At 41.0% G+C, this 12,475-nt stretch overlaps 1 protein-coding gene across 2 annotated transcripts; it reads left to right on the forward strand.

The window, feature by feature from the left end:
* The first annotated feature begins 594 nt into the window (after positions 1-594).
* abraxas2 (abraxas 2, BRISC complex subunit) lies at positions 595-11,232 on the forward strand. 2 transcript variants are annotated; one of them, XM_084077123.1, is made up of 9 exons: positions 595-713; positions 3,115-3,205; positions 4,008-4,044; positions 4,550-4,616; positions 5,371-5,561; positions 6,319-6,441; positions 6,839-6,923; positions 7,037-7,154; positions 8,003-11,232. In XM_084077123.1, exons 1-9 carry the CDS (start codon positions 642-644, stop codon positions 8,560-8,562), a joined length of 1,344 nt encoding a protein of 447 aa, XP_083933249.1. In that variant the 5' UTR covers positions 595-641; the 3' UTR covers positions 8,563-11,232. The 2 variants fall into 2 exon arrangements, with proteins under 2 accessions (XP_083933249.1, XP_083933250.1); XM_084077124.1 differs by having other exon boundaries at positions 6,322-6,441.
* Positions 11,233-12,475: the final 1,243 nt, after the last annotated feature.

The raw sequence follows: 12,475 nt of genomic DNA on the forward strand, positions 1-12,475 counted from the left end.
TTCTGTCTAATAAAGTATTCAATCAATCAATATCTTATCTAATCAAACCAAACGAGACTCTTGAATATTCAGACGGTACTACTACTGTACTTGGTGTGTGGGTGTTGGTATTCAGGCGGTACTACTCTATTTGCGCTGATTAGAGCAATGGTCACGTCACGAGTATGGCCATTTGAAATTTTAGAAACTGCTGTAACACTGCTGCTCTGTAAGTGCCCCATACAGACTAGTGTGTGCAATTTAGGTTTATTTTACTGTGAAGTATTTTTTAATGATTTATGAACTTGTTAAGTAGTTATACTTAATAAATCAATATACTTTGCGCTCACTTTAATTATTTTTAATACATACGGACAAACACACTTGGTCACTTGTTGGAGCGGCTGTCACCGCTAAAAAAAAGTATTCATCATTCTTACAAGACAACATAATATTATTGAGCCAGGCAGGAATAGAAGTCATGGTATTCGATAGGTTACACATGTAGGTGTAACACCGGCGGGTCGCCGCCTACTACAGTACCCACAACCAGTTGCGTTGCGGAGGAGCCGCGCCGTGCCGTGCCGTGCGTGCAGCAGCAGAGAGTCAACACAACTCTCAGTCGCAGGGGGTGGTGGGAGATAGATGGGGATGTTTCCATCATGGCGGCATCCATTTCGGGTTATACGTTTACTTCTGTGTGTTATCACAGCGCCAACAGCAACTGCGATCATGTAAGTGTTTAACATGTCGTCAGTGACATTAAGAGGTAAACGTGTGCTTGTGTGCGTGGGTCGCTCTGGCGAGCTGTGATCTCTGCGACAGTGTGTGTTGTTTTCCACTGTCATCATCCTGTTGCCTGCTAGCTGCCGCTAGCTAGCTAGCTTTAGCTGCTGTGGGTCTCGTCTATGCTCTGGCACCATGCAGAACCAATAACCATATTTATGTGTTTCTGGTCTCCCAGGGCTAGTGGGTCAGGCGACGGCATTGTTCTGGTTCGTCCTGTTGATACAAAGCAGCACACAGAAACAGGGGAGGTTGTTTAGAAATGTTTTGGTCGCAGAAGGTAGTCATTAGCCTAGCAAGCTAACACAACTGCTAAGTGTATGACTTCCGTGTATCTGTGACGGTAATAATAATGATACCGGCTAGATTTGAATACAAAATAATTCTGGATGGCTTGACTCCTATCTGACAGTTTTTTTTGACGTGTCTTAAAAACAGCAAAACGGTCGTGACAGAAACGAGTTGAAATTTTGGGGTGTTTGTCGTTGTTTTCACATAGCTGCATTAGCTAGTCGACTCACGGCTAACGTTAGCTGCTAATGTTAGCGCAGTGAGCTCTATCAAACAACAATGTGACAGCCAGGGTTTAAAAAATACATGGACTAGTCACAGAGATGACTGGTTTGCGGTTGGCCTTGTGTTCAGAGCAAGTGAATATGTGGGCAATGAAATAATGTGATTATATTCTGAGCTTGCTTGATTAAGGAAGCTAACTCTTACAAGTTCAGGACCCCAATGGAAACAAGTCATGTGTGCTTTCTTGGGTTTGATCCTTTTAGCATCCTTTTGTATAGAACTGTACCTTATGTGCTTTTTTTAATAACCTTTTAATAAAGTATTCAATCAATCAATACACAGGTTTTGTGACTGGGTGTTGCTAGGCAGGTGTGTAAAGCTTGCCTTCATTCTTTGCATAGCTCCAGAGAGCAAAACAGTCGCAGTTGTTTACCTGACGATTTGCCATGGCAGCTAACTGCTGTCACCTCCCTGTAGAACAGTGGTTCCCAAACTGGGGGTCGGGACTTATTTTGGGGGGTCTCCAGATGACTAGCTTAATGTTCAACATTGATTTCTTACTAAACATTAAACAAACCAACATACAGACATTTAAGACTATTTTTAATGCCAAATTGTCAAATATCTATGTAAGAAAGAGGCAAACATTGTGAAAATAGCCGACCTACAAGCTCACAAGTTGTGAGCTTGTAGTTTGGCTATTTTCACAATATTTTATTTGTCGAACCGAGTCCAACTAAATGTAATGCCTACAATTTCAAGTGCTTGTCAGGGTGCGGGGTCCCCAGTTAAAATGAGTATTTTGGAGGGTAGCGGCCTGAAAAGTTTGGGAACCCTTGCTGTAGAAAGGAGTGACTCCTTGCTGACTCATAGAACACACTTTCATGTTGCCTGATATTGTCATGTCCAACGTGGTTCATTTATGATGTACACATAGTTGTTAGAGCTGCATAGAATTACATTTGAGGAAATGCCATTTAAAAAGATGCTTCCGTATCGTATGTAACTCATACCCATCCTAGTTTATGCTGAAACCACTTCACACTAATGCAACTCTTTGCAACATGCAACTACTTGCAACTATTATACCCAATGGCAGTTGCAAGGAGTTGCATTAGTGTGGACTGGCCTTAAAACTCTTTTGTTGCAAGGAGTTGCGACTTGCGACTAGTTGCATTGGTGCGGTCTTGCCTTTAGTTGACTGTGGTCCCCTAGGGCAGTGGTTCTCTACCTTTTCAGGCTGTGGCACCCCAAAATGATCCTATTTGAACTGGGGACCCCCACCCTGACAAGGACTTGGAATGTAGGAAATCATGTGGGGACCCGTCCCCAAGAAAATCATGTGGGGACCCGTCCCACAGCTTGAGAAGCAATGCCCTAGGGCTCTATACTAGGGCCGCTAGTATTTCCCTCTACACCACGGGTCTTCAACAGGGGGCCCAGAACCCCTAGGGGTTCGCAGAGTTACTACAGGAGGTTTACATCTTTGTTTGATAGTAGAAACTTTAATCTGTGTAAACTAACAAACAAAACACATTCATTCATATACACGACACTGACTAATAGTGCTGTCAAACTATGAAGTTATCTATGAAATTTATGTAAAAGTTTAATTAATCTGCAACACATTTTATATAAATGTATAGTGGGGGTCCCTCGCTGCTTCATCTCTCTCTCTGCAAAGGGGTCCTTGGCCTGAAAAACGTTGAAGACCCCTGCTCTACACCAAATCTCTAGCTTGTAGATAATCTGTTTTTGCTGAATGTTCGCTCCAGAACAGGGACGCCTTAGTTCATGTGGATTATTAATGTCTAAATGTTTTCATTTATACAGGAGGGCTTCCTATTAGGAGAAGTGAGGCAAGAGGAGACAGTCAGCATTAATGACGCACAGATCAGCAATGCTGAATTGCTTCAAGTAGTGGGTAAGACCTGGTCACACGAGAAGCACAAATGTCTTTTTTTAAATTAACATAAACTTTCAAAGCCAAGTCAAAATGCATGAAACTGCTGATTTCATGTGAAATTTACAAATGTAACTGCTGTTGATAGATTTCCACACAGACAACCGTCTTACTTTAGTAGGAATCATGTAGTTTTGTGACACTCTGTCTTATATGATGATGTAGGGCATTCATTTACGAAAAAGCATTAAATGTTGAAGTATGGAGAGATACAACGTTTTTGTTTCAATGATATATTAATAGGTCTGCCTTTAAGAAATCATCAGCTTTGATGAGCACCTCTGCATTTGAGTACAGTCTTGATTGGACAGCTGATAAAAAGCGGTCCATGTCATCTGAAGAAATAAACTATTTTAAACTTTTCAAAGAGCTCCGTTTAGTCAGAAAAGGTACTCGCGGATCAGAGCCTTCTAAATGCAGCTGCTATGCGGGCATTTCTCATACGGTTTAAAGTAAAAAGGCAGTGCCTAAAGGCAAGTGGTGGTGAACCCTACCTTAATCCGAAGACAACATATATTTTTTTTAAACTGCAGAAATGAGCTGCTGTCGATAAGCGGCTTGTGAATGTAGACTTAAGCTTTATAAGTAATTTAGTATGAGATCTGTTTGCCAGTTGTGAGCAGTATTACCTAATGTAGACCTATTATATTAAGGCAATTTTGATATTCTACTCTGCTGGCTCATGTTTATTCTTTATATACAGTCCTGTTACATTGGACTACATCGTGATGTACATTTTCATTGTTTTCTCCCCCCCTGACAGAAATCCATAACCATGAACCGTGTGCACAATTATTTAGGTAAGATATGATTATTTACTCTTCAGATTTTCATTTCATTTTATAGGATTTATGAATGGCCAGCCTCTACATACTTGGCAGCGAGTGATATTGACTGACATGGTGCTTTTAATAATGATCAGTAATGTATGCTACAGTATGATTGGAAAACCAGTCAAATTGAAAAAGGTGCACTCGTTTTCACCGACGGAGGTGCGCCGTCTGAAGGGGACTTGAGCCACGAGAGGCACCACCGAGCGAGCTTAGGCGAGCGAGTCGCCGTGCCGAACGTTGCGAATGTTGTGTGCTAAAAATATTTATTACTATTTACAGTTTAAACCGTTAAAAAGATTTATTTCAGTCTAGTGGTATTGATTTCATTTTTGAAACATTGAATTGAGACTTATTTTTTATTGTATTGCGATATCTAGTCTCGTATCACAATATCCATATTGATATTTTGCCCAGCCCTACCATTACTTAAGATAACTTGTCTTTACCCCTTCTCAATCTTTCATCTCTCCAGCTTTTATGACTACGCAGGCAAAGTCAACGAGGAAAGTCTTAACAGAATACTTAAAGATAGGCGAAAAGTGAGTATGTTTTGTTACCCAAAGGCCTGGCTGGGTGCACACAAATTGCTGATTGTTTATTAATGAATAGGCTAAGACAAAGTGAGTAGCCTATGATTCACTCATCCAACCTGACAAATTTTGTCTAACCAAACAAGCCTGTGCAAACAAAAATGTGCAGTGACGCAAAGATAATAATTTGTTAATCATGCTCAGTAGTTGGCACTTGAGAAACTGTCTCACTGGAAACCAACTGGATGCACATTGACAGTGCGTGCTCGGTTAAGTGCAGATAGGCCTGTCACAATTATTACATAATTGTCTAATCGCAGTTATTTGAGAACATCGCAATTATTTGAGAACATTTGAGAAATAGCAGACCTACAAGCATACAACACGTCACTTTGTGACGCGTTGTAAGATGTAGATCATCTATTTCCACTATTTTTAAACGTTTTTGAAAGTATAAAATTATATGTGTCAGTCATTTCTTTGTATATTTAAGTTATTTGTCAAATACATGTGTGTGACAATTAATCGTCAACTTAAATCTGTAATTGTGACAGCCCTATGTGCAGAACATGATTTGGAATTGGTTCCCGCACACCAAGGTACAGCCTAATTTAGACTTCTTCCGGTAGGACAACAAGCTCATGAAACATCGTCTTATCCGATCAATAAGAAGTCTAAATTAGGCTGTTTGTCAGTGGGAACCTTGGGTTCTTGCTAAAACTGACTGAACTCACTTGTCTCTGCATGTCCTCGGCTCATGTAGAACATCATCGGCTGGTACCGTTTCCGAAGGAACACGCAGCAGCAGATGTCGTTCAGGGAACAAATCATCCACAAGCAGTTGACTCAGCTGCTGGGTGTGCCCGACCTAGTCTTCCTCCTTTTCAGCTTCTGCTCCACGGCCAACAGCTCCACGCACGCCTTGGAATATGTGCTCTTCAGACCTAATAGCAGGTATAAAGATCTCTCATGTGCACATGCATAATGTACTGATGTGTGAGAATGTGTTTATTTAAGGACATTTCTTTCGTTATTAGTGCAGAGAGGTATGGAGGACATACAGTGCAGGTCTCCAAACCACAGATGTTACATTTATGTGGTTAACTTTCAAGAGCATGAGGAGAAAAACACACTTTTATGTAAGCCTAAGAAGACATGCACATGGCCCATAGATCAAGGATGAATTTCTTTGAAAAACATGTTCAGTTAGACATATCTTCTATCTTGTTCTACATACCAGGCATATAGTGATATTGAGAAAGGATAAACAGGATTAGCTCTTGAACCTCTGACCGCTTTTCGCTTGCCTGCACAAACATTCCTTAAATATTGAGAAGATGGAATGCTTCCATATTGAAGTACTTGTGCAATAAATGACATATCACATGAAATTTGCATAAAATACCTTTTTCCATAAGGATATTCCATAATCTATTTTTGTTGACACTTTCAGTAGCAGTACATTTACTTAAATAAATGTTACATGTTTTTGACAATTAAGCTGAAACAACGTGTGCCCATCTCCTTCAATGAATGCAGACACTTTAAAACAGTGTAGTGTTTAGTAATAAGGTAAACACCCCTGGTGGGAAGACACATTTTAGTATTTTTTAAAAATACTGTTGTTGGCTGGAATAACCAATTCCAATATCATGTGTCCCTAATGTGTGATCAGTAATCTGCTGTAAGCTGACTGTCCATCTCCACCCAGCAGGTACAACCAGAGGATCACACTAACAATTCCCAACCTGGGCAACACCAGCCAGCAGGAATACAAAGTCTCTTCAGTACCCAACACCTCACTCAACTACGCTAAGGTTATCAAAGAGCATGGGTAAGGTTGGAACTCAACTTGTGCTTCTGTATGCGAACATGTGTGCAGGCTTGCTCTGTGTGTGTTTTTACTGTGCATTTGGGGGTAAACATTGATGCATTTGGTGAGCAAGGACATGTCTGCATGTGCATATTTGTACTTTGGTGTGTTTATGGCTAAACATGATATTGGTGACTCGGCATAGACAAACACATCTTCATGAGATCATGTCGTTTTTTCCATTACACATTGATTAGTTTGCGGGATTTGACTTACAAAGCCCCCATCATTTAGCCAACATGTACATCTGTACTGTTTTAATGCCTTTTAATGTAAGCCTATTGCTGTGAACTTCCCTTGAATACCTTATATGAGACCTTACCATGTGAAATATTGACCGGTGTGAATAACTGCACAGGGCTGAGTTTTTTGACAAAGATGGTGTGATGAAGGATATCCGAACAATATTCCTAGTCTACAGCGCACTGCAAGATAAAGTGCAGGTGAGCCAGAGTACAGTGCTTAACATTATTGCATGGAGGATATATTCCCAAAATAAGCAAAAACTACTCTCAAATGTTGAAACATTTTGTGTTTTTCCATTTTCTTGCTTCAGGCTGTATGTGGTGAGGTTGAACAAAGTGAACGTGTGAAGGAGGAAATTCAAGAAGAAGTGAACAAACTCAAACAACAAATTGCTCTCAGGAAACAAAAGACAGCTGAAGAGGAGAGAAGTACGTAATTGTTTGGGAATTATTAAATGTCATGACCACTCACGTGTACACTAAACTTAGTATGGAAGTGGTTCTCAAACATTTTCATGTCAAGGACCCCCACATGTATTTGGCCGTGTACCCCTACCCCAAAATATTTTGTGCCAGGGACCCTCATTCAATTACATGGCATGTAAATTATATAGGATTAAAGTGGTTAAACAATTTTTTATGCTAACTAATTATGCTGCAGCCACCTCAAGGACCACTTGAACCACATAAGTATGGAAATAATTTCATTAAACAAAATCAATGATTAATTGATAAATTCATGAATCAAATTGTTTTCATGTCTAATCCTGTTCAAACTGTCATAGTTGAATATGCTCACATTTAACACATTCCCTGCCATTGACAGAGATCTCCGTCACCCGTTTACCGCCATTGATGGAGATCTCCGTCATCTCAACAAAAACATTTTTTTTAAAACATTCAGAACCCAAGATAACGTCATCCGAAGATTTACTGCCCCATTCACTCCCTGGTTAACGTATTACTTTAAAATCCTGTATCTCGACTCCTGTGTACTTTTTTTACTGTGTATTTTGGGCGAAACATGCTATTTTCAACAGGGTATAACAAGAAAATGGGAGGTCACGATGACATTTTTTTCCCCCCAAGTAAGCACAGTGATTTCCTCTGTGATTAGCAACCATCAGGGGATCAATCATACTGGAGATAAATATTCTGTGGTTCTTGAAAAATTAGTCAGAATGCTTAAAAATGCTGGCAGAAGCTACCCTCCAGTATTAGAAAGCCCCTGGTATCATGGATCATTTATCTGTCTGTTTTTCCCCTCACTTGCACAGGGCTGCGGGAGGCTCAGAATGTCGCAGAGTCACATCCAACCCCAGAGGAGAACACTGAATCCCTGGAGACCTCTCTACTGTCAAGGGTAGCCTTCCACACCCCTTCTGCTCCAGAGCGGCCCGGTACCTCCCCTAATCCCCCTTCCTACGCCGACCTCTCATCCCACGACGACACTCTACTCTCCTCCTCCCCCTGCCCCACCAGTGCTGCTCTGCTGCCCCGGCCCCAGGCTGTGGGCTCCCCAGGCCACCCCACCCCTGGTCCCCTGGGTATGGGGTTGGGGCTGGGCCTTGGAGCTACTTCCAAACTTGGTCCCACTCCCAGCACCCCGTACCTCGGCAACGGAGATGGATCGAGCTCCGACTCCCTGGACAGACAAGCGGCGGGACAGGAGGATGACGATGACGAAGATGATGACGAAGAAGACGAGGACAGTAGCGAGTATGAGAACCTAGTCAGTGAAGCCACTCATTTGTCAGCGGTCCCTGCCAGTATTTTAGCCCAAGGCCGCCCTGCTGCTCTCAGTCCTGACGGAGACGCACGTGGCTCACAAACTTAATAGATGATAGCCATGTAGGTCGAATGGGACACAAATATGTGTTGCACCTGGAGACGTGGGCATCTCAACCAATCAAAGATAAGACATCTCTTATATGACAGAGGAAGTGCCAGCCCTGAAAATGAAAGGCATGCGCAGGTGGTGTTCCGCTGTGTGTATTTCTTTTCATCTTAGTTTGATCTCCATTTTAAGGGGAAAATTTGTCTGGGGACAAAAATTGTCAGTCTGTTTTTTTTTTTTAATCTGGCTTGCTCCATTGTGTATGTCTGGTTCCAGTGGCGGAGGTGGATATTACAACACAATAAGTGCCAACTGGTTGGCCAGTCCTCTCCGTACGAGACCGACCGCACGACACTATCTGGATCATGCTATTTCACATCTACATCACCCACCTCTGAGCACCCAACTTTACCATTACCTCTTGCACTACTTTTTGCCTTCTTTTAAACAATTTATTTAAGAAAAGCAAAGGGAAAATATTCCGCGGCCTTCAAACTTCTTGTTTTTGTGAGGTAGGCGACTGGTTATCATTTTATTTTATTTTCAAATTTGAAGAAAGATATATATGTAAACTATAATTTTACCTGCACAGTTATGACATTTGTCCATTTATTACATTTATTTCCATGTAAGTAATCCACACACAGTATGTTTTTAATAACTGTTCTCTAATTAGTCAACCTAGAATAGATTTCAATCCTGATGGACTCTGCCACTACTAAAATGGGTGCTTATATAATTTTAACTAATCACTCGATTGACAAGGATGTCAACTTCTTCTTCTTGGGTAACACTGAAATTGTATGCGCTTTGCTGCACTAAACAAAATGTTAGCCGATTTCTTTATTGTGCTTTTACCAATGCTGTCATGTTGTGCCACTTGAGTAATAACTCTTTGACCAAGCCGTACCAGTCTCGGCTTTTGTGCATTGTATGGGGTTCACAGGGCAAAACACGATGTACTGTAGCTTTACTGACCAGATGCTTAGGGTTCCCTTCTGCTGCTGCAACACAGAGCTAACACTAAACCAAGGCAGTGTGCATTTGTCTGTTCTAGAAACTGTGACTACTTCACTGACTCGATATGTATTAAATTCACAACATAAGGCTAATGCGCCCCCCCCTGTAGTGTGTGTATTGTAACCCTGGTAACTGAGGCAAAGAGGTGGATCACCTTCCTGTCTTGGCAAAGTTGACAGTAGACCTCACCTGTTCAGACCTGATTGGGCTTATGCTATTTGTATGGACCTCAATAATGTGACAAAGACGGCATGACCTCGATTCAGCATAACAGTGCCTTCCACTCAGGACAGTACCGCAGGCTCCTAACTGCACACACAGACAACATTATTTCAACATCTCTCTTGAGGGGGGTAAGGTGATCCAAAACGGTGTTGTCTTTACAGGAATCGACTGCCGTCATTCTTAGGGTTAGTCCTGCAGTTGTTACGTCCTTATATGTGATGTGTTCTGCCTGCCTGAACCACTCTACTGCTTTCCCACGCTCTCTTGTTTTTATACTCTAGAACCTTTAGTGAATGCTTATACATGGACCTATATGTCATACTCGCTCCTGTGACTCTTAAAACTTTCCTGCTTGCTTCATTATTTGAAACTGGAATTATATGCTTAAGTACTGTATAGTTAGAGGGAATATCTGGAAAAAGTGGCGGATAGACCCTGTGAGGCAAACTTAGTCTTATGTATGTGACTTTTTTTCTTTACTTTTCTTTTCTTTTTATAAGAAGGAGCAAGACCAACTAAGTATCTTTCTTAGTTTCAGATCTGGGCCAGCAATTTTTATTGAGAGAACTTGGAGATGTGGACTGCTTGGGTGCAGAATGTAGCCAGCCGATGTTCTTTACACAGATAGACTTTTGCACTGCAACTGGAAGGCATTTAACAGTGATAAGCAGGTAGCTCTCAATTTGGAAACAAGTGGAATATTTTGTAGAGAAACAAATGTAGGCAGAAGCTTTTGCCTTGTGAACTAGTCCCGCTTTCACGTCACAATCCAGTTACATGTCAAGCTTTTTGCCTTAGGGTCACTCAGCGCTCAATGTTTGCTCTGTTAAATAATGTGAATGTATTGCTGATTGGGGACTGGCACTCAAAATGTTACTTGACTTAATCACCTAGAAAGTAACACAATCACAAAATGTTTATACGTGGCGAAATTAATACGTGAGGACCTTTCCCAATGCGCACTGGAATTTAAATATATGAATATATATAAATGAGGAAAATGATGAATGTACAGTAGACGGGTGTGTGTGGGGGGGATGGTGTTGGCATTTAAACAGCACTTATAAGCCTGTCTCAGTAAGAGGCTGTGTAGAACACAAGCATAGCTAGGTTGTGCCGTTTGTTATCCATTTAACTTCAAGTTCAAAGATGACACAGATGTGTATTCACAGCCCCTTTCGGGAGGCTGGAGGCAACAGCCACTTCCCAAAGAAGCCCTAAGGACAGCAAGTTATCCCTAAAGCACAAAGTCCCTTTGCACAGCCTTTATCTTTTGGGCTGTTATCTGGCTATGACTGTATTGGACAAGAGTTGTTTGATCACACTACTAGACCATGATGGTGGTTTGTTTGGTCAGAAGAGTTCTCCCCACATAGAAAATACTGTCGGAACACCTGGGAGATAATAAAGAGACATGCTATGTGATATGCTGTGTCTTACTTATTGTTTGAGGTCTGATAAACCTGCGTGGAAAGTGGTTCCCGCTGCTTAAAAATGCAATTGTATTGGTAACTTAAAAAACAAACAAAGGTGAATTAAAAGGTAATTACGTATTTCATATGCACACACCATATTGTCAATAAATCTATTCTAATCCTAATCTCTTGATGCCACTCTTGCAGGCAGAACCAGAGTTTATCAGTCCCAAGAAAAAGCGTGCAGCGATTTGCTTGGTTTATGATGACGTCACGAGAAGTGGTGCGTAAACAAACTGTTTACATCCATAAATCATAATGGTTATGATTCATTTCATTTGCCAAATGTAACTGCCGACTTTGCTTAAGAAGACAATTGTCACTTTTGTAGCAACATTTGGTGTGTGTGTATCGAATAATGTATATCCAGCAGTGGATAAAAGTAAAAGTACAGTGGGTAAAAGTACAAAAGCATTCCTAATAAAATATACCTAATTGCTGAAAGTAAAAGTACTTATTTTGCAGAATGTCCTATTACACAAGTTTCCAAAGTATAAAAATGCTTCGAAAATGGCATCTTGCGACGCGCTGTGAGCTTGTAGATCGGCTATGTTCAAATAGCCTAAGAATGCATACAAGGCTGAAGTGGTTAATTTTTTTTGTAATTTTTTGTTTTGTAATAATATAAATCTACAAAGTAACTAGTAATTCAAGTTTTCAAATTGTAGTAGAGTAAAAAGTACAATATTTGCATCTGAGATGTAGTGGGGTAAAAGCATAGAAAAGGGTAAATACTCCATTAAAGTAAAAAAAATCCTCAAATTTGTACCCAAGTACATGTACTTAGTTACTTTCCACCACTGCTATCCAGCATCACAAACTGCTGCCCCCCCAAGCTGTCATGTATTACTGCAGACCGCTGCTGCAGTATTCTTTACGATGACATCATCCTTCTGTCTGTGTTTGTTGATGAGATACTATAGGTTGCCAGCCCAGGAATAATGCAACAAACTGCGATTCTTTTGGAATCAAAATGTACGCGTACATTGGGAAACTGTCGTTGCTTCGTAGTTTGAAGGGGGAAAATATAAAGATCGAGGTTGAATGGCATTTATTATTATTTGACATTTGAGACCCGCTTTGATGATAAAGCCCTTTAACGCCTGGGAATGGAAGGACGTAAACTCCGATTGGTCGACGTGAAGCGATACGGAGGAGGCAACCAATGGGGCTTTGTAGGGCAGATTCAGGTG

The sequence above is a fragment of the Gymnoscopelus microlampas genome (genome assembly GCF_963454915.1).
Source record: "Gymnoscopelus microlampas genome assembly, chromosome: 13".
Classification (NCBI taxonomy): domain Eukaryota; kingdom Metazoa; phylum Chordata; class Actinopteri; order Myctophiformes; family Myctophidae; genus Gymnoscopelus; species Gymnoscopelus microlampas.

What these genes read in the sequence shown, in the direction of transcription:
- abraxas2 (XM_084077123.1), top strand. Translation starts at nt 642, where the DNA reads ATGGCGGCATCCATTTCGGGTTATACGTTTACTTCTGTGTGTTATCAC. An exon ending in CCAACAGCAACTGCGATCAT is followed by an intron (nt 714 to 3,114) that starts GTAAGTGTTTAA and finishes TCATTTATACAG; the next exon opens with GAGGGCTTCCTATTAGGAGA. An exon ending in TGAATTGCTTCAAGTAGTGG is followed by an intron (nt 3,206 to 4,007) that starts GTAAGACCTGGT and finishes CCCCCCTGACAG; the next exon opens with AAATCCATAACCATGAACCG.